Source organism: Morone saxatilis, unplaced genomic scaffold (assembly GCF_004916995.1).
Source record: "Morone saxatilis isolate NCDOM2014 unplaced genomic scaffold, NCSU_SB_2.0 Contig7, whole genome shotgun sequence".
Taxonomy (NCBI): Eukaryota; Metazoa; Chordata; class Actinopteri; family Moronidae; genus Morone; species Morone saxatilis.
In genome coordinates, this window is record NW_023340246.1 from 4,680,057 (window position 1) to 4,701,825 (window position 21,769).

The window sequence follows — 21,769 nt, forward strand, 5'->3', positions numbered from 1 at the left end:
CACACACACAATCACACACAATCACATTTCTAGACAATAAGGGCTTATGTTACATATTCATCTACAAAATCTGCCCGAATCAATCTCTCAAACTGCATTGTTCTCATGTGTTGTTGCCTCTCTTGGCTGGGGCTCTGCCTGGCTCTCAAGGTCATCCACTGTTGGCAAATAATGGTAAAGGGAGAGTGTTATGTAATAGCCTAGCGCCTGGCTCAGGGGCAGGTCTGCTGGTTGTTACACGACCGGAAAATGACTCATTTGACAACATATCTTTGTGTCAGTCCGCACCTGTCGGCTGATGTGTATACAGTTAGGATTTTTTTTTTTTTGGTTCTGACGAGACCCCGGTGGACTAGAAGACAAAGGGCTATGACTCAGGTTTGGAGTCAGCATGGGGCTCTGCTCTGCATTGCACTGCAGACTGACCCAGACTGTCTTGTCCCAGACTCGGTCCCTCTCATTTCTCCAGCTAAAATAAAGCTCTGACTTTTGCTGATCATACACCATGCTGTCTGTTTTTTTTTTCCTGTAGATGTGAGTAACTGGTAAGAAACATTACCACACATAGAAATTAAACAGGGGCGGGGTGTATTCAGTATTTTGTGCTAACAAGAGTGTCATGCCACTGCATCCGTCTCAAATCACACCTTGATTACGCTCCTTTTTTACTGTGAATTATGCCTCTTTGTTCATCTTGTTCATCCAGGGTTTGTCAGTTGGTGGAGAGAGTAGAAGGCATTTCATCATTATCACATCTGCAGGCTGCTGACTATCAAGCGATTGTTGAGTGGAGAGATTTACTTCAGTTATCTAACATTTAGTTTTCATTCCATTCCACATTTTTTGCAGTACAACGTTGATTGGGAACACTAACAGGACAGATGAGAAGGTGGCAAGGCTCTTACACAGTTCTGAAAAATGACAGTGGAGGCATTGACATGAGAAAGGAAACTATGGACAAATATGATCATGAATTTTCTGGTATTTGTAAAAAAAAACATCAGATAACTCAGATCTGTGAAAACAGGTCCAAGATAAAAGTCATTGAAAAATATCTTTAAAAAATGTGGAGGAAGAGGTTTTGAAATTGCTCCACCACACCATGTTTCCACATGCGTCACTTTAAAGGTTGTGCAGTTGCAGGTTTTCTATAAAGTGAGCTGCGGGGGTGGTATTAGAAAATGTGTGATTTATTAAGTGTTAGTGCACTCAAGATTAACTCTTTCACAAGGAGTGAAAGTAATTGCATCTTATTATATAAGCTGTTTTTGCCATTTCTTAATAAGGCCCAGACATATTACTGCCTGATGTGGAAAAAAAGTGCATGTTGTGGCGTGAAGCTGGGCCACAGGTGACACACTGAAACAATACAGATGCAGATTCAGCTCTGCTGCTTGTTGCATGAATGAAGGACGACAGAGGAATCAGCAACACTTATATTATGATGCAGTGAGAGCTATTGTAAGCACGTTGTGAATGAACATTTATCACTATATCAGAAGTTTGTATCTTCCATCAAAAATGTATTAATTGCTCAGAAGTTTTCTGTGTCACCATCATATGCTGACAGTATGCTCATGTGGTGCTTGTGACGCCTTGAAGTGCAGCACTTCAGATTAATTCTGAATGACTTTGGTAGTTCTGTGATGACTGGTGGGAGATACATTATATATACGGTAAACATGAACACGTGCATTCATTCACACACTGTACATACATGCTGCACAAATTAAATACAAAGGTATTTACCCACACACACACACACACATCTGCACAGTGACATAATGCCGAGGCTGTCATGTGTCTTGTGCTCAGATCTCTCTCGGGACACATCTGTCTCCTGCTGCAGCTGCTGTCTTCAGGCTCAGCCCATCTTGCCTGACAGCCTATAGTGTAACAGAGGAGTGCTGTCGGAGCGCACTGCCTCCTCTGTCTCACTGCAGCACTGACAGACTTTACGCATGTAACTCGGAGAGAGGCTAGACTTTAACTTTAGTAGTCACATTGTGTGGTGTTTAACCTATAACCCCATGTCCGTAACCACTATTGCAGATCTTCAAATTCTCGTCTTAGACCGGGTCTGTGCATACTGTAGCGGTTTGTGCTTATGAGAGCAGCTGAAAACTAGGGTTCAGTAGCATTTTACTGAATCTTAATAGAGCATCAGCTCATTTAAATCTGTTGTGGTAGATTGTTTTGGGGTTCTGTTGGGTTAAGTTCACTGTAGTAACAAAATGTATTTCAACAATTTAATGAAAGTTTAAAGTACCTGTGTGTAGGATTTAGTGGAATCTAGTGGTGTAGTTACAGATTTGAACTCCCTCGTTTCACCCTTCCCTTCCAAGCACAAAGGAGAAACTATGGTGGCCGCGAAACACGCAAACGCACCTGTCTAGAGCTAGTGTCTTTTGGGAAACTGTAGAAACATGGCAGACACCATGGAAAGAGACCTGTGGCACCTGTAGATATAAACAGATAAACAGCTTCTAAGGTAACAAAAACAAATCCTATATTCAAGTAACTTACAGTATACACTAATAAAAACATAGTTATGAACATTATATTCCATTTCTGCCAATAAAACCTCCTGAATGTTATACACTGGACCTTTAAATAACTTAAACTTAAACATTGACGTGGACACTTGCAAGTTAAATGATCACCTGAATGTTTTGTACACACAGTAGCTCTTTGCTTGCACAAAAAGTGAGAGAGAAGATGAGTAATTGAATAAAAGTATTGATAGAGTACGAACTTAAGCTAAAATCAAATTGCTGCCACAACATATCTATTCTGTAAATCTCATGTGTGTCTCCTTTGAGAAAACAGTTGTGCTTTATATTCTTAGGTTTCACCCCCTAGTTTTGTATTCATAAGACAGAATATTGTTCCTGTAACGGCCTATGCAGATGGAGACCTTATTTCCATACAGACAATCAAATCTTGCACAAAGCAATGCTGCTTCAATTCTGTTTAAAATCTGTCTCTTCTTCTTTATGGATATGCAATACGAAATCCCTGGATTACCACTTTAATGAATCCAGGATCCAGGCCTTGTACTACCAAATCCAAAATGTAAGCATATATACATAGAGATAAAAAGAACATATGTCATTCATACCAACACCATACCAAAAATATAACTCAAATGTAAAGCACTAACGCGCGGGTGTGTCAGTGTTTTGGTCCCTTCAATGTTGCAGCATAATTTTCACATATCAAAGAGACTGTATTCTGAATGCTAGATGAATCAGACTGCCGTGTGTGTGTGTGTGTGTGTGTTATGGAGGAAAAGTTGTTCAACAAAAGGGATTTTATTGCACATTCTGTCTGCTAGCAGTTGTGTTGGTCCACTGCTGCTAAATGATTATAGTAGCTGTTGAAACTCTCAGAACACCAATTGTGTTGATTTTTACCTTGTGCAGTTGAAAGATCACAGGGTTAGTTATGAATCAGAAAACTTCCTCTCGAACTGAATGCACTTGAGAGGTAAAAGAACTACATTTATATATGCAGCAGCTGCAGTAGGCAAAACCTTCTTTCTCTCTGCTACCTCATATCACTCCTAAGCCCCCTTCCACCAAACCCACAAGTTCCGAAAGCAGCAGAAGGTTGCCCTGCCAAAATAGGAACGCAGTCTCTCTGAAATGACCCGTGAGAGGCCTAAGTCTCCCATCACGGGCTATACAATATGCTGAAAGGTTATTCTGGGATTTTTGCCCAATGACACCAAAAAGCTTTTATGGACAAAGAACTTTACAATATTACCTCTCATTCACCCAATCACACAAGGATGGCAGCGGAGCAGCCCTGCAAGGTGCTGGCCTGCCCATCAGGAGAAACTTGAGGTTCAGTGTCTTGCTCGAGCACACAGGGATCGAGCCACTGACCCTGGGGCTAATGGACGGCCTGCTCTACCTCCTGAGCCGCAGCCGCCCCTGTCAGGCACACCATATAACACAAGGCTGTATGGGGCCTTGTCCTATTTAATAAAGGCAAGATTTTTATCTTTACATATATGTGTGCATATTCTGCATCTGCATCATAACTACCTCATAGAGTACTACCTCTTCACACACAGGTCATGGTACTAAAGCAGGGGTTCCCGAACTTTTTCCTTCAGGGACCCCTTTTCTATCGTTTAGTAAACTGACGGCCCCTGACTAAGTGATATTTTATTGGTATTTCATATTATAATGAAAACTGTACAATTAACCCACATAGTGAGCTCAGTAGTTTGCATAAAACAAGTAATCTGGATTAATTTTGAGCAAATTATTTCCTGTTTAGGAAACTTTTTATACAATTTTCTTTCTGTATTATGTATTAGTATCATTTTTAACAATCATACAGACTTAATAGGCTTATTTTCTGACAAATTCAATGTTTTCTTGTCCCTGACGCTTGCCTATTGTTCTATAAGACAATAAATTGAACAATTAACTTTACTTTTCTTAACATAAATGAAACAAATGCTGAGAAATAGGCCTACTGTGTATATTTTTTACATTTTCTAGCACTCCTTAAAATCAAGAAGGCCTCATGACCCACCATAAAGCTATGGCAACCCCAGGTTGGGAACCACAAATGTAGGGAGAAAGTCCAGATGAATAGGATGTTAATGGTGCTGTGGCTTTGTGTACCAAATGTACCCCATGATATCCCGGTGGTCCATTGCTCCCTCTGGCACCATAATCTTAATAATATCCTCTAGTGCGTGATGCAGCATTATTTTTAAATCTTGTATTGTGGTGTGCATGTTTGAGATCAGACAGAAGACAATCTCTTTGGGTGATTAATGTGAGTGATGCAACCCAATTTTAAAATCTGTTAGGATTTTAAAACTGAAGCAGCATGTGCCCGGCTTTACCAGAGCTGATGTTAAGTGTCAGCGTTGTAATCAAGGCTTCCTAATGTGAGACTCTGTTATTTATCTGTATTTAGAAGTAACAAAGCAGAAAGAATAGGGTCTTGATTTACACAAATGCAGGTAATCAAACAGCCTTTTGAAAACCGATGAGTAGTGACATTCAGCCATACTCAACGCGGGTCCAAAATGCTGCTTGTCCTGAATTAATTCATCAAAGGTCTGCGAGAAATGACATTTTTTGGTGAGCATCAGCCATGTCAGATCACTTCACTGGTTTTAGCTGATAGTGAGGGCATCCATCCAGCCAGCTGCCATAATCTCCATATATATAAGTGTGTGTGTGTGTACTTGTGTCCTTCTATAGGCCTGTCTCTTTGTCATTTTTGGTTTGTGTAAGTGTGGATTCCCATCTCCACCTCCCATAAGCAATTAAACTTAATAGGATTATCGAATTGTTGCATTGTTTAAATAGCATTTTCTGTTTACCATAATCTAATTAACTTACCTCATGTCTTATTACCATATTGACAATGAAGCCTTTTGTCATACCTGCTGTGATTTCATTTGTAAAATAATTGATTTGCTGTATTATCCATTTGATTAACAGGCAGTGTGGAGGCATGATTAGTCAGAACTTTAATTTCAGTTTTGCACATTATGAATTCTGCGTTCCTTGGTGAACCTGGGTCACACAGAGGCAGAAAGCATTTTTCAAAATTGGATTTCAGGGCAAAGTATATCTATCTTCCTTAGACAGATTGTGGTGCAGTGACTGTCTGAGCTGCTTGGGAAGGTTGGAAGGGGTCTTTGTGAATAAGCATATAACTTCTCTGATAGATGTGTCTCTCTCTCCACTTTCCTCCCTCTCCATCAACAATGTAGACAACCAAATTAGATCAACTAACTGAGCCGCTGTCTACACCCACCACACACACACACACACACACACACAAACACACACACATAGATACACACAGACCTTCATCAGGCCTCCATTTCGCAACTTTCTAAAATAGTTCAACCCTTGTGTATAGTGGGGCCTATATGAAAAAGGACATACAGATGTCAATAAAACTATACAAATCATATTCCCTGCCCAGTTCCACCCAGATAGAGGCTTAAAGAAATACTTCTTTATCTTGGGAAACACACTGATTTGCATTCTTGCCAAGAACTGAAAGAAGATTGATGCCACTCTCACAGCTGTACATTAAATGTGAAGCTATTGCCAGCAGCCAGTTTGCTTAGCCCATTGTAAAACCACAAATTGTTGTTCTTACACGGTTTTATCGTTTTATTTACTTTGAGGCAGGCTAGTTGTTTCCCCCAGTCTTTATGCTAGGCTAACATAAAGACTGTTGGTTAGCGTCATATAGCGTACAGTCTTGAGAGTTGTATCAATCTTCTGATCTAACTTACATGAAGAAAGTGAATTTTGACTTTCCCAAAATGTCAAACAGACAGATCACAAATGCTTTCTGAATCAATTATTAATGTGCAAGGCATACTATACATTTCACTCTTGATTTTACTTTGATATCATACCTTCTGTGTATTTTTACTGTGTAATGTAGTTGGGAGTGGTGACCATTTTGGAAACTTGCCTTGGTGGTGTGTTCAACACAATCCGACATCTACGATGTGGCAGTTGGCTGCTGAAGTGTGGTACACTCCTGAGCTATGTTGTGACACAGTGAGGGCCTGAAAATGAACAATTAGCAAACATGACTGCTTTAAAAATTTTAAAATGGGACTTTAGTAATTCCTTGTAGTAAAAAGGTTTCTTTTTGGCAGCCAACATCAGAGTTGGATGTTGCAACTGCTTTGAAAGCACTGCAAGGATGCAAAAAGTCCCTGCTCGCAATGTCATTACCACACAGCAATAAACTTTGGCATTCAAAACTGGCAGCAACTGATGCATTATCTGTTCCAGGTGAGCTTCAGGTCGCTGCATTGTTGATTTTCATAGCGTATTGAAATAAATGGAAGCCAGCTGCTACACGGAAAGCATAAAATCAATCTCAAAACTTATGGTATGCTTTCGAAAAATGGTCTCTCTGAAGGAACCCCCTTAAATGGAGCTTTAAAAAAACCAATGCAGCATGGCAGGCCTCAGTGTATATGACTGCAGTACGTCTTGGATTCGTGCCTGAGCCTCCTTTCCTTACCCCTAGGCACACAAGAGACAGATTGGAACCACACATACTGTTACTGCCTCATATCTCCCTTGGTCTTTTCAAGCTAAAGAGGTCCAATAAAACATCTCAGCTGAGAGTACGAGCAGGAATGTTCTCATAACCATCTTTTGCAAATTATGATAATTGGTTGGTTAATGAACGAATCAAGGCCATAAAGTGGCAGCATCAGCACTGTGAAGATACATCAACTATCCACAGAGGCAGCTGGGTGCAAACAGCTCCAGTAGGAGACGTGAGGGGACATTAAACACCAAAGCACACTTTAGTTTTTATAAACAGTCACAGCAGACCAACTACTTTAATGTGTCATTATTATCCTTCCCAAAATCCAAAGAGTGTCACCTGAAAGTGAGATACTCACCATATGTAAATTAAATAGCTGAAGTTTTTTGTCAGTTTTTGGAGAATTTCTTTCTGATTCAACAGGGTAGGATGAAAACCCAGTGCAGTGGTTGCCATCTATCCCTCAATCCATATTTTTCTTTAATAAAATACAGTTTATCATGGTAATGCAAAACCTCAAAAAGGCTTTTAATCTAAGACAAGCAGCTGTGCAAAGGAAGACAGAACAGAAAACTTGGATGTCTTGCAAACTGACCCTATTATTTAGGAAGAAATAACAATTCAGGACTAATTTCTAACGTGAAACTATTCCCATGCCTCATATTACACTTCATTTGGTTTAAAGCTTATTTTTAGATGGAGCTTTGGTTTGCACTTTTATAGCTCTCTAGAAATCTCTGTTTTCAGCCTTGATAAATCACTCTTCCAAAAGCCCTCCAGAATTTTAGGTTCATAACAATGTATTTTACAGAGGTTCTTCTGTGTGTCCTGTGTTAACTGAAAGGTGCTTAAGATCATTAATTGTGTGTGTGTGTGTGTGTGTGTGTGTGTGTGTGCCCTTTCTGTAGGAAAAATGGGGAAACAGAACAGCAAGCTGACCCCTGAAGTGATGGAGGACCTGGTGAAGAACACAGAGTTTAACGAACACGAGCTGAAGCAGTGGTACAAGGGTTTCCTGAAGGACTGTCCCACCGGCCGGCTCAACCTGGATGAGTTCCAGCAGCTCTATGTCAAGGTGAGACTCCACTGACTCACTTTCAGTTGATGGATTACACACATACTGTATGTATAGCGTGCTAGAAAACAGTTGTCTATTTACACATCCAGCAGACACAGTGAAACATTAGCATTCAGCTGAAGCTCTGTTTTGGTCTCCACCAACTCCTAAAGAAAACACTGGCTCTTTAGTGGCTAAATGCTACGTTTTGTTCACTAGCTAGTTGCTAACTCTTTATGTCTGCTTTTTTTGGTGCTAAGCAGGTAGTGTACAGTAGGTGTATCAGACCTTAAATAAAACAAGGTTGGTGAGAGTATTGAGAGCATACCAACACAGTAATGTTGTGGTTGCAGAAAACTAAAACAATGAGCTAAAAGATCCTAAAACACTCTGTAGAGCTGAGAGGAACCACAGAGTTATGTGATAATTTCCCATGGGTTCATCACTACAAGTGACCCCTTACACCTAAGACATAGTCATGTGATCCATTGAAATATTGATTAGTGTACCTTTAAATTCAGGTTAATGTGTAATTTGCTATCTAATGGTACAGTATTGGTGATGGTGTAGCTTAACTGAATGTAAAAAAATCTGGCCAGGTTGATCAGTATGAATTTTACATGAGAAGAGGTTCCAGTAGGAGTATTTATAACCAGATAAATAGTCATAATGGTAGTAGTAACACGTCTAGTAGTTGTAGAAGTAACAGCAGATGCACCAGTGTAAATTATTAGGTGTTTATTAAAAGACTAACAAAATGCATCCACAGTTTGTTTTCCCACAATTGATTTTAGCAGGGTTGGTTGAGGTCACATGAATATACTCTGATTCACCACAGAAACCATTGAGGGATAGTGCATTCCCATTATAAACCCTGCAAGATTTTAGCAGGCATCCTGCCATGTTCCCATTTGCCACTCCTGTATCTGGGCAGAAAACCAACAGAGAGCCAGATATCAGAGGACCTCAGATGATTATCTTCTAATGCTAATATGTAGCCTATCGTATCTCATTACCTCTGACAGAAGAGTGTGAATTTATTCCATGATTTATTCATTTAGTTTTTACAAATCCGGCAGGACACATTCATAGAAACAATGCTCCATAGTGAAAAAAAATGTGTGATAAAAAAATAAGTGGCTATAAATGGTATGCACTACTACAAGGAGTTTAGTTCTACTACTATAATTTCACACTGGTGCCTGTGACCTACTGAACCTTAAAGGGGTACTCCATACTTAAACATGTTTTTGAGCTGTAAACTAAATTATATGACTGTTTTAAATCACTCTAAACCTTGTCCAGTGCTGAGAAAAAGTCGATCATTTTGGACTCCTTTTTATCATGACATTTATATACAAAATACCGCTGCCCTCATTTCCAAATGTATACTGATCAAGACACATCATTCACAGGAGTTTAGGCAATTTTTTGCTTAACCTCTACTTAGTATTTTTCTATATTGACTTATGCTTTAGACGGCTGGAGGAGAACCACCGGACTGCAACCTCTACCTTGATCCCACGCACTGACAGTCCCCCCTGACAGACACACGCACATACCGTAGAGTTAGCCTCTCTGAGCCGTTAGCTTAGCTACAATACAGCCGCTAGCTGTCCCATAACACAGGTACCACACAGAGACTTTTAAAAACATGGATGTGCTTCTAGTGACTGTAAAAGCTCCAGTTTGCAGTGCAGAAACAGAGTCTGACAGCAGCTGCTCATTAGCTCTGACTACCAGCTGGCTGCTAATGCTACGCTGCTGTGGTCGGCCGGTCACTCACTCCGGTTGTTGTCGAGGCCACGTCTGCTAAAGTTTTGGTCCTTTGCAGGTTTCTGATGCATTTTTTAATTTTACTGAGAGGGAAGGAGCTAGCATTGAGGGTTGCACTTATATTTATTGGTGACAGAAAACTACACACGGGGCAGGTCCTAAGCACCGTCTGCCTACAGGAGGCCCAGACTGTGACTTTGATAGTCTTGAAACTGTTGCATTGCTAAATAATTATTAAACCTGTACTGGTCTGGTTTTAGTAAAAGATATATGGATTCTGAGGCACTTAAATTACATTAAGTTTATTATCATACAGTGTGATTAATAAACCATGTACTACTATACTGTATACATGCTGTTACATCAGGCTTATCTCAGCATCTTGTGTCCTCCTGTACTGTATTCTTTAACCTTAAAAGAGTTTGCACCGAAGGAAGCAAGCAGTGTAAGAATAGGCATTAATCTTTTATCACTGGTGCCAGGAAATGCCTCATAGCTAGATACATAAGACATGCCTGCTCACTGAGGTCATTGGTCTACTTCCTCTAAATGCCATCAGAGCTCATGCATCAGCAGGGAGCAGAAGAGAAAGCTAAAAAAAATGAAGTGAAGGTATGGCTGCTAAAAAAAAAATCAGATCAAAACACATCTGTCACCACTGGGACTTACATTTTTCCATTTGGACCAATTTGTCTGATTAAAACCTACTGAAAAGCATCGAAATCCTTTTAAAATTAAACTACAAAAAAAAATCTGGACTCCTGGGAAATAAGAGAAAGTTGGCAGCTCTGATAGAAGGATACAAACACAAAAGAAATTGTAAAATCTCTTTACAGCACAATGTGGCGGCTCACCAGCAACAGTGGCAGGGAAATCTGGAGCCACACAAAGGGGGCAACGCAGCTCACATCTAAAGGGGTCTTGTAGGCTTCTGGGTAAATCCTGTTATTGATGCATCCTATTGTGTTTCCTGGCAACAGTGTATCAGTGATAGGGCTTTATTTAAATCCAGAGGGCTGATAAGTGGAAAAACGGTCTGCTGTGACCTCACATTAACGGGACAGATTGTTCCTGTGAAGAGTGACTCTGTGTGTGCGCCTGTAAGTGTGTGTGTGTGTGCTGGGGGGGGGTCATATGTTCAGTGGGAGGGAGAGGGAGACAGAACAGCGTGTTTTTGCGTCGGCTGAAAGCGAGAAACAGAGACGGGCAGAAATGAGAAAAGTGAAAGAAAGTGCGTATACATTATTTATTAGTCATTAGCTCCGATGGTGAAATGTACGAGAATATGTGTGTGTGAGAGTGTGTATCCTCGCTGCGCATGCATGCATGAGATAGTCAGGGCTCAACTTACACCTGTGCACCGAGATCTTTATTTTTCTGCACTTGCGCCTTAGATCTCCTCACATTTGCACAGATCTGCACCTGTGACAGTTGTCCAGAAGCTCCCCCAGCCAGGGTGCTAAATGCAGTGTTACCTCCACTCGGCTGCCTGCCTGGGCTTAATGTGCTGTTTTGGTTGGAAGTAGACACACTGTTCTCTCTCTTCTTTTATTTTTTTTCCCTTCTGTGCTCTGTCTCTCACTCTGTTAATTCCCATATCCTTTGTGGAGGTAATCATCTTTTAGGCTGCGAAAAGGGAGAGAGAGTCAGAGGAAGTGATAAAGAGGGAGAGGTATGATAGAACAGGAAGAGAAAAAAACGAGCAGAGGGAGAGAAAGCAGGTGTAGCATGTCGGCTGGAAATAATAGGTGTGTGTGTCTCAGGGCAGTCTGTGATATTCATAGTTGACACTGTGGTGTAGCATATAATCTGCAGTATATCTTTCTGTACCATAACCAGTATTACCGCTCCTTACGCGGCCATTTGTTTAGGACTAGGGGGACATGAACTACTCTGTATATCATTATCAAAAGTAATGAATCTCAGTTATTTAAAACAGTCAGATTTCCTATATATAATTTATAATTATAATTTAATCTCAGTCAAGTATGACTAAATGGATATAGATATTAAGATTGTAAAATTAGAAACAGTTTAAATGGTTTCCAGATAATAATAAGACAATTTATATGACCATAAGTAGTGTCAGTTCAAATGAAATATCTGATTTAAATACATAGTAGTCTGTAACTAGGGTGATGAAGCTGAATGGATGGATGGAATCAAATCAGTTGATTGCGGCAAATCTGTACTGACTGAAGATTTTAGTGTATCAAATGATTTTATGACTTTTTTGTAATTTATTATTTTTCCAATTTGTAATGTTTAAGTATACAGGCATAACTTCTTAGGTTTAGAACAAGATAAATGTTCACCGATCTGTTAAAAATCACTCGACACTCTCAATATCCACCTGCACGTTCAGTGTGATGACACCTTGTCTGTCTTGTTTTTCACTTTCCGAGAGGAGTGTCACTGCTCATAAATCCAGGTCGAGCTACGCAAGCTCATTCGACTGACCTCCCGCAGGTTTTTGTTTCCCAGTGGATTTTCACTTTAAGTGGCATTGCCGATGCCAGACAGCGATATAAAAATGGAAGAGAGGCCTCCGTGACAATTCACACTCAAGCGCTTGCATGCCACAGTGTGTGAAATTTCTCATCCCTGACACGCCGGCCGCTGTGGGAGCCATTTGTAACAGGATAACGACAATCCCTGAGATGTTAAGGTGATAGATTTTGTCACTCGAATTTTTTTCCTTGCGCTTGATGCATACAGAGACAGCAGCCACACGGAGATTTCTACAGACACACACACATGTAACAGTTATCCATACACATCGACTATATAATTTTTTTTGTTTAAAACAGGAAAATACTACAATTGAAATCCTGCTGCATGTGTCTACTGTATACAGTATGTTAGTGTGTTGGTTGACAGTAACATGAAATGAACATCAGTATTGCTGGTTTGCTGCCAGTTGGTGCTCTGTTGATGTTATTGTGATGAGATAGATGTCAGCATAATGGACTTCATTATGATTTCTGCAACAGACAGCAACCCTCTGTCTCTTCTACTGATATTACTTTGTTATTGTTCCTATGGAGAACACATGCCCGAAATACAGCACAACAGAAACAAAGAGAAACCAGTTTGATATTTCAACTTTGTGCTTTGAGCTTGTGTTTGCCGTCACGGCTTCTGTGCAGTTCCAGAAAGGCACAGAAATGTTTCCAAAATGTATTTTATTACGCCTTAAAATCAGTTGTTGTAGTTTATTATCATCAGACATGAGGCTGGGGAAAAATGAAAAATATGAACATTTAACTCCTGGTTTGTTGCTTTAGATGAGGTGATATGAAGGGGAAGGCCTTGCTGTAGATTGGAAACATTGTTGTGAAGCTGGCCCACCCACACACACACACACACAGATGCTGACCTGAATGTAGATGTACTGTATGGATGGATTCCGCTCTGTTGCATCTCACTAACATAGCCTCAAGCCTTTTGCTGTTGACGGGTGTGGAGTGTGTGTGTGTGTGTGACCATTCAGCAGCACTGACTGTGAGACTCCCCCATTGCCTCCCCAGACAGACACACAGACAGATCGCCAGGGCAGAATGATGAGAAGGTATACGGAGCGACAGACAGACACTGACATCATCTGGCCGACAGCCTGTTTCTGTGAGGGAACATATGTCGCCTGATCACAGGAGACAAAACACAGACAGAACAGATAGAGATGCAGCGTTAGATTGATGCAGAAAATTATTTTGAGAAACCTTTTCTAATAATTTGTACAGATGAGACATGCAGAGGAGCGAGGCCTCTGTAGTGGCTGCCACATGATACACAGATATACAGTTACATATCGACTCCCATACAACCACAGTTTATAGCAGGGAAATATGGTTAAAATCAATGTCACAATACTAATATGAATTTCTTTTAAAAATTATTAAAACACTAACAAAAAAGTAATCCATGTTCATGTTAGTGCTGAAAAACAGTAACAATTTATTGGCTGATATTACTTTCTTAACATAAACACATACATTCAATTGAAATATGATTACAAGATAATAAGATACACACTGAATATTTTACAGTTGAAAAATAGTCCTTGCTCTCACTGCTTTCTTTTCACAACATGATCTGGACATTTCTCTATTGGAATTATTAATTCCTTACCCAGCAATATCTGTGATACAACATATCTGTAATAAGCTCACACAGTTTTGGTCTGGCCTGTATTGTTTGGGATCTAGTTGAAAATATCTCCATGTTTCAAATATCAAGGCTACTGTCCTACTGAATATGTAAAGATCTCAACGTTGTGGCAGGTGGGTCCCATCTTTAGAGTTACATAACTGACTTGACGTTCCAGTCAATTTAAAAATAAGTAAAAAAGTAAGTAAGAAAATAAGTAAAAAAGTCAAACGTTTGTTTTGATCCAAATTTGCAGGCTTCTCTACATCCAACTAGCACCACATGGGTTCTTACCTTTTATACACACGCAACTTACAACCTCCTCGCCGCAGTTTCACTATGCAGTGTGTATATGTAGTCTAGTAATTAAAGACAAATATAAACATAATCCTAAACCAACCAACCATAATTTACTATTTAAAATATACATACAACTGTTGTAACTTCTATGGTATCAGAACATATACAACATATAAACACAAACAATTTACAACTTAAAAATGTGTGCTTAACTGGCTCTTACAGTCATGATACAAAAATAATTATGTGGCATCCCTTCGCACCAGAAAGTAGCAATCTTGTATTCCCCCTTTTACACAAATACAGGCCAGCTGGTGGTGTGGGTGTGTTGTAGCCCTCATAATATTGCATAACATCAGTTATTTCTCTCCCTCTTCTCTGTCTCACTACTGTATACGTCACACCTCCTCTTTTCCAACCTCCTTTCTTGTCACACTGTTTTTTCTTCATCTCTCTCCTTACCCACTTCCTCTCTCACCTCCCTTCCTCTCTGTCCAAGTTGGGCTTGTGGCTGCCATACACTAAAAATAGCTTTTGTCATCTCAATTGCTCTCATGCCATTTCTCCAGCGCTGTCACAACACACACACACAACTGCACATGAAATTCTGTTTATTTGGTTTAGCAGCATCAAACAGTTTGTGTTCACGTGAAGACTTCTTTTTATGAGTTGCACTCAAATATAATTATATATCAAATATAAAAACAGTCCCAACTCTTTGTTTAGAGCTCAGGAAATTGGAGTCACACAAATAGTAATGATAAACTCACAAAATGACTCAGTCATTATGATAGCGAGTCATTTACAATGTTTAGAAAGCTCAGAGGGAGGGGAATCTGACACTGAATTAGCAGACTGTAATTTTCACAAAGAAAAACAGTGTTTTTTCCACCGTGAATTTTCTCCATTCTTTCAGAACAGAAAATTGGTGTTAATTGCAGAGTGTCTGTGTTTGAGATGCATCCGAAATAAGCTGTAACAGGGAAAACAGACACATAAATACATTCAGAGAGGCAGAAAGGAAGATGCAGCGATAGATACGGAGAGAGGGAAACAAATGGAGAGATGGTTTTTTAATAATGAATTGCTTTTGACCTATTAGCTGCACTCTGGCCTCTTTGCATTGTCTCACTTCAAACCTTGAAGTTGTGATTGAATTTTTCAACGAGTCTCACCCACCGTTGCTGCAGCTGCAGTGTAAGAAGAAGAAAGGGGAAGTTAGTGAGTGCCTTCAGATGCACAAAGTAAGACAATAGGAAATCATATTCAGATTGAGCTGTGTCTACCCATTAGCACATCCTCTTTTAGAGTAAATCAGTTATCATGGTCGAATGGTGACAGGCCTCAAAACTATTAGTCTCACTATGCAGGTTTAAATCCCATGGTGCACTGGGGTGGTAGCGAGAATGACCTTCAACTGGTTAACAGAGATTCAGGTCACAGTGTCAGCAAGAATCCACCCATGAGAGAGATGCTGAATCCCTCTCAGGCTGACCTCTGACATTCATGTGGACGGAGATAAGCAAAGAGAAAATAGCCCTAACAGGAATCTGATTGTAGTCATTTATCATTTCTATTATGTTTGAATACAAAGATCATGACAAATAATATACACTATGTTCAGTAACACAAGCTACAAAGGATAGGTTGTATATAGTTACCTTGTTGCAAATGCTGCAGTGGCAATTAAAGTACATCAATTATGCCAAGATATTGGTGTGGGTTTAAATATGCACTCAAGGTCAGGTCAGGTTGTCCTAAAATGGGCCTTGTTAATCAATGGAGTGGCCCTCCTCTTCCCAGCTTGTAGTGCTTTGGAGTGGGGCATTATTAGGTTAGGAGCCTGGCTTTCCCTTTCTTTCTCCTTATCTTGTGTCTCGTTTTGCTCTCTTGGTTTCTTTGTCTTGCCATTTGTAATCATTCTTATTTATTGTTGTCAGCTTCTGTTGTGTGTATTATATCTCTTTGTCTTTCTCGCTATCTAATATTCTGTTGTATTTTTGGTCAAAGGTATGGCACAACATATTGACAGTTAAAGGAATAGTAAGACATTTTGGGAAATAGGCTTAAAATTCAGTGTACAGACATTAGAGTGGTATCTTTTTATTCAACTGAAAACTGAACTGTGGAACTATCCTGTTAAAAGGAATAAGAATAAGTCCTAGATTGAAAAATAAATCACAAGCACTAATCAGCTCTTACATCATTACTTTAACTGGTTATATAGTAAGGTATTGTACACAGTTACACCTCCAGCTGTTGTATTTAGGTGTTCCTCAGGGCTCAGCATTCTGTCCACTCTTATTTTAACTTTCAGGATCGTAAAAGTATCTGTGCTTATGCTGTTCTGATCCTGTCTAATGTTTAAATGAGTACGACTGGAAGAAAGTTAATATTCAGTTCTCTTAGCATAATCACCCCCTACTTCCCACTCATATGGTCTCTCATCAGAGAGTCATTTAAACGGTGTTTAACCATTAGGTCTGTTCACCAAAGCCAAATAGCGTATATGTTTTGACACATTCAAAGAGACAGCTGTAATAAGGAAATAACTTATTAGGGAACCAGACACTGCTATCTTTACATGTGCACAATATTAACTTTACTGCAGTCACACCAATAGACCACTTCCCAAAATAATTGTCTTGCTATTAAGTAGAGTGCCGATTTTGTTCAGACATTTTGTTCTCTGCAGTCTTGCCATTTCTCCTCACTGACCCAGCTGTCCGATCAGAATAACTTAACATGACTTAACTAATTGACAGAGTGAAACTATTCTCCAAACTGGAGGACGGGAAAACAGGACAGTTATGGAAGTGAAACCATTAGAGCAATGAGAGCCAAAGGCTTGTTCTGCCACAAAATGATACTAACATCATAGCTCTTGTCACGGTTCAGGCAGAGTTTGAAATTGCATCTATATGATTGGAACAGTTAGATAAACACATTAGTAAAGTTTGTTAATCCATTTGTGGTTATGTACAGAGTTACTCTTAATCAGAAACATCTGAATTTCATTCCCCATGGGTACACTGTGTCAGATAATATGGCCGCTAGATTCACCAAATGAAGTTATAGGGGAGCGTGTTCCTCCAAATACAGTTAATCAAAAACATTTAATTATGGAGGCTAATCTGAACACAACCACAATGATTAAAAAAAAAAAACAGTTGTTAATATTATGTACTGCGTCAGCTTTGGAAAATCATTGTTGTTTTTACTTTACTTGGAACTTTACTTTTTATGTATCAGGAAACAAATTAAACTTCTTTTAGTGTGGAGGAATAGAGAAAAAAGACTTCTTAGTTTTCATTGTTAATCTGATCACCAACTAAGCATTTACCATATTCAAGGAGATAGATGACCACATGGAAAATGTAATATTTCTTATTACATTTTGAATTATATGCTCTAAACTCAGATTATATCCTTTTATTTAGAAAGTTTGTACAAATTTTCAGTTGAGCATGTAGCAAAATAGAAAAATATTTTTTTTTTCACTATACACACACAATTTTTTTGTGTATTCAATTTGTGTATAGTACAGTTTTCTGGTCCAATCGGATTTTCATAACCAAACCACAAAGAAGAAGTAGCTCCTCTTTTAGGTACAAGCTCCTTGTTCTGTCGGGATGGGACGATACTGTGTATCACCATAAAAACTCTCCTATAAATTTATCGTGAGAAAAAAAAATTACTTTCTATTCTATTCTGTTGTTTGTTTAATGCCAATATAAAAAGAAACTTGTTCAGTGTTGGTCTGAAAATGTTAGTATTCCTCTGTGATCTACTGGGGTAGGTTGGAGTTTTAAAGAAAGTTTTTATACCATCACTCATATTTTATTTAGTAAGATAAGATGTTCCTTTATCGATCCCCTGTAGGGGAAATTCAAAAGGTCAAACTGGATGGTGAAATGTTAGCTAGCAAGTCTAATAGTTGACAGCTGTACTAGTAAATCTGTAAGGTTGTACTTAGTCACACTGGTGCTTTGAGCTAACATCAGCACGCTATTATCAGCACGCTAACATCAGCACGCTAACATCAGTAATCTACATGTTCACAATGAAAGAGCTAAATGCTGATATTAAACAGGTATACCATCTTAATTGAGCACGCTAACAATATCTAATTAGCATTAAACAAGTACAGCTGAGATTGATGGGTATGTCAATAGTTTTGCACAAAGTGACCAATGAAATACATGCAAATGAAAAGGCATTTGACTGGACTTAAAGCCCCCCAGAATGAGAACCCTACAGTGAAGGGTTATGGGAAACGAGAAATGAAGTGAGCATTTTGTACCAGTTACCCCCTCAGGTAAACTCAAACTGTGACCAGAGAGTGGGCAGAGAGAAAGGGAAAGAGAAAGGCCGGTAGTGCTCATCTTAATGCAACACATTAATACACTGCACAACAGACTCAGAGCGCTGCTAATAACTTACAGCAGTTAGCTGTGTTTGTAATGCAGGTGCTTTCAAAATGGGTCACAGGTCTGTCTGTTACCTTTGAGTCCCTGTGCCTTGAGAATACAGTTAGATCTATATTTGCATGAACCTCAGGGTTAGAATAAATACACATTCAATTTAGATCCTTGACTTTAATAATTGGACTCAAGTATGAGGGAGATGATATAAACCCTTCAGACATCTTGTGGGTGTTTTAGCTCTCTATAAGTCAGATGGAAATAATGTTGAGGCAGCAGGGAGTTCAAACACATCAATGTTTGCATGCAGATTCAGAGGTTTTTCATACACATGCACACACGCACAGACTCAGACATGATTGAGCAGCCATGAATGATGAATTTATGCCTGAGGAGGAATAGCCAAGGAGGTCTGATGAGTCATGTAGAACAGAGGCACAATATAAATAATGAACCATACTGTAGACATATAGAGAAAATGGGAAAGATGTTTTGTGTTTTTGTTGTGCTCTCTCGCTTCATCTCACTCTTCCCTTTCTTCCCTCACCTCTTTCTTCTTCTTCCCTTCCTCTCTGGCACTGTCTTGTCGCCTGGCTGAGCCAGAGAAGCTTGCAGGCCGATTATGGGCTTTTTAAAAGGTGGCTTCAAACTGCACAAGCTGCTGTGGATTTATCTTGCCAAGCACTTTACAGCCGAGCCATTGTGGACACACTACTGGCAAATGAAGATAAAGCGAGCAAGTCCTCCCTTTCTCTCTGATATTCTGCCTCACTTTGAATTGCGTCACAAGGAGCAGAGGGTAGCCCTCAGGTCTACCTGCCAAACCTGGCAGCGAGCAGTGATTCACACTCTGCTTCCTGCCCTGCTTGGCTGCTTCTCTGTATCTGATTTAGGAGTCTGCATCAAAAAGGCAGAAAAATGGCACTGGTGGAATGGGCTAGACATGACATTTTTATGTGCTGATAGGTTGATAAATACCCTTTTTGTAGCCCATTTCAACACCAGAATGGATAGTTGCTGATCTGAGTTATTGATACGTGATATTGCTATGTATGTAGTCTGATGGATTCACCTCTCACTGCAGCCTTCCCTCCCTCTCTCCTCTAGTCTTCCCTCAACGCGAGTACCTATTCTCCTCACCCTCCCCTGAGGCATGAAATATGTTTCCACACTCAATAGTGCCATCTGCTGTTGTGCTGTCATTTACACTCCTAATGCAGAGTTAGTGCTAGCAGATGGGTGTTTTGTAACCACAGATAAACCACGGTCAGAGACAGGTCTGCTCTAAATTCCTCTTAAATCACAAGCTGAATGTCCAGGAATCAGTCTGGATTTCAGCTGATTCCTGGACCACACACAGTCATTCATAATGGGCAGAATAAAGACACAAAGTCAGCCATTCAAAGCAGGTTGTGTATCCTTTTGGTCAATCTACTGTAGGGTTTGCATGTGGTGTCAGACAAGTGGACACCCTTCAATATTTGCTCCCCACACACACACATAACCAGTACTCCTTACACTTATCATTCATGGTTTATGTTTTCATAAAGTGGCCACTCTTCTTGAAAGCCTATTGTCTCATGGAATCAAAGGCTCATCCCTCAAGACCAGCAATCTTACAGACCTTGACCATAAACAAAGGTCAAATGCGTTTTAATGCAGTCTGACTACACCGCAGTAGCCAGAGATAGATGCCAGTAGCTGCGTTCGTATCATATTGTTTAAACCGTAATTACCAGTAGCCAAGTGGAAAAAAAGCTCTACTCAGCCTTTAACTTGTAATTCAGATCAGAAATCAGGAATTTCTGACACCCCCTTAGTGAAAAGAACTGCAGACTTGTCAACAAACTGTTGGCACCACCACTGGCAGTTACATCAAAATAAAATCCAATATAAACACTAACACTATCGATTCAGCTAACTTAATAGAAGCTATATACTATTTGTATCTGGTTTCGCTTGGTATTGAACTGCTGCAAATAGATAACACAACAAAAGTAGCTAATTTAGGCTATTTATCTGGTGTAATTATAAGGTTAGCAGTGGGGGCCAAGCACCTTCGATTAATGCGTGAAAATGACTAAGACAGAATAAGCTGTGTTTTTATTGTTCTTCCCATTCTGCTGACAGTGTGTGAATGCAGCATCAGACATGGGTGACCTTTGAGTTGTTGTTTTCCTCATGTGAGCTAATCAGAATCAGATCTTGAGAGAATTCAAAGAGCAACTGAACGCCATGTTTTAGCTTGGACACACTCCCCCCTCACAAATTAGAAAAAGGCATTCGTACCCATATACACAACTGTTGTTCCTTAAATGTTGGGGTGCGTGTGTGTGTGTGAGAACAAAAGGACTGAACACTACAGACTGGGACTAGGATCAATTGATAGTGTGCTTAAAAAAGTGCATTTAGTGTTAAGTTACTCTTAAGATTTGGGTCTTTGATTTGCGGCACCCATGGTTACCATAGTAACAGCAACCGCAAAAACTCCTTAAGGAGCTTGTTTGTCAGATATACAAACACAAAATTAACTGGTGTATCTGTTTGCAACCAAATGTTGTTTTGATAAAGAAAGTCAGTGTCTAATCTGTCTTCTTCCATCACGCCACGAGCAACCGCAGTCAGATTTAGAACCTGCTTATTTTAGCTAGCTTTTAGTTATTGTCAAAAGTTATTGTTAGAAATATTCTCAGGGATAAATTGCTGCTAACTTACCTTTACACTGATATCACAGCAGACACCCATCTGAGAGTAACAAGAGGATAATTAAAAATGCATTTTACAGAGCAGAGGGGATTGTGTGTGTGCGTGCGTGTGTGAGTCTGTGGTGTGTGTGTGTTTTCTATCTGTGCAGACCCTGGAGGCTTGGAAGCCGTAGCAGCTACAGCAGTGCGCTGGCTAAGTTTCTGTTGCTGCCTGGCATGTCACTGAGGGTTTATGTAAGAGCACACGCAGGCTTCATCTCTCTCACGCAGAGACACACACACACACA

General features: G+C 39.8%; 1 protein-coding gene across 2 annotated transcripts in view; it reads left to right on the forward strand.

Moving 5' to 3' along the window:
• Positions 1–21,769, forward strand: part of vsnl1a (visinin-like 1a) — a 34,547-nt gene that overhangs the window by 985 nt on the left and 11,793 nt on the right. For both annotated transcript variants that reach the window (XM_035679296.1, XM_035679297.1), the window contains one exon: positions 7,980–8,146. In XM_035679296.1, the coding sequence (XP_035535189.1) occupies positions 7,985–8,146 (162 nt within the window). In that variant the 5' untranslated portion in view covers positions 7,980–7,984. The remainder of the gene's footprint in view (positions 1–7,979; positions 8,147–21,769) is intronic.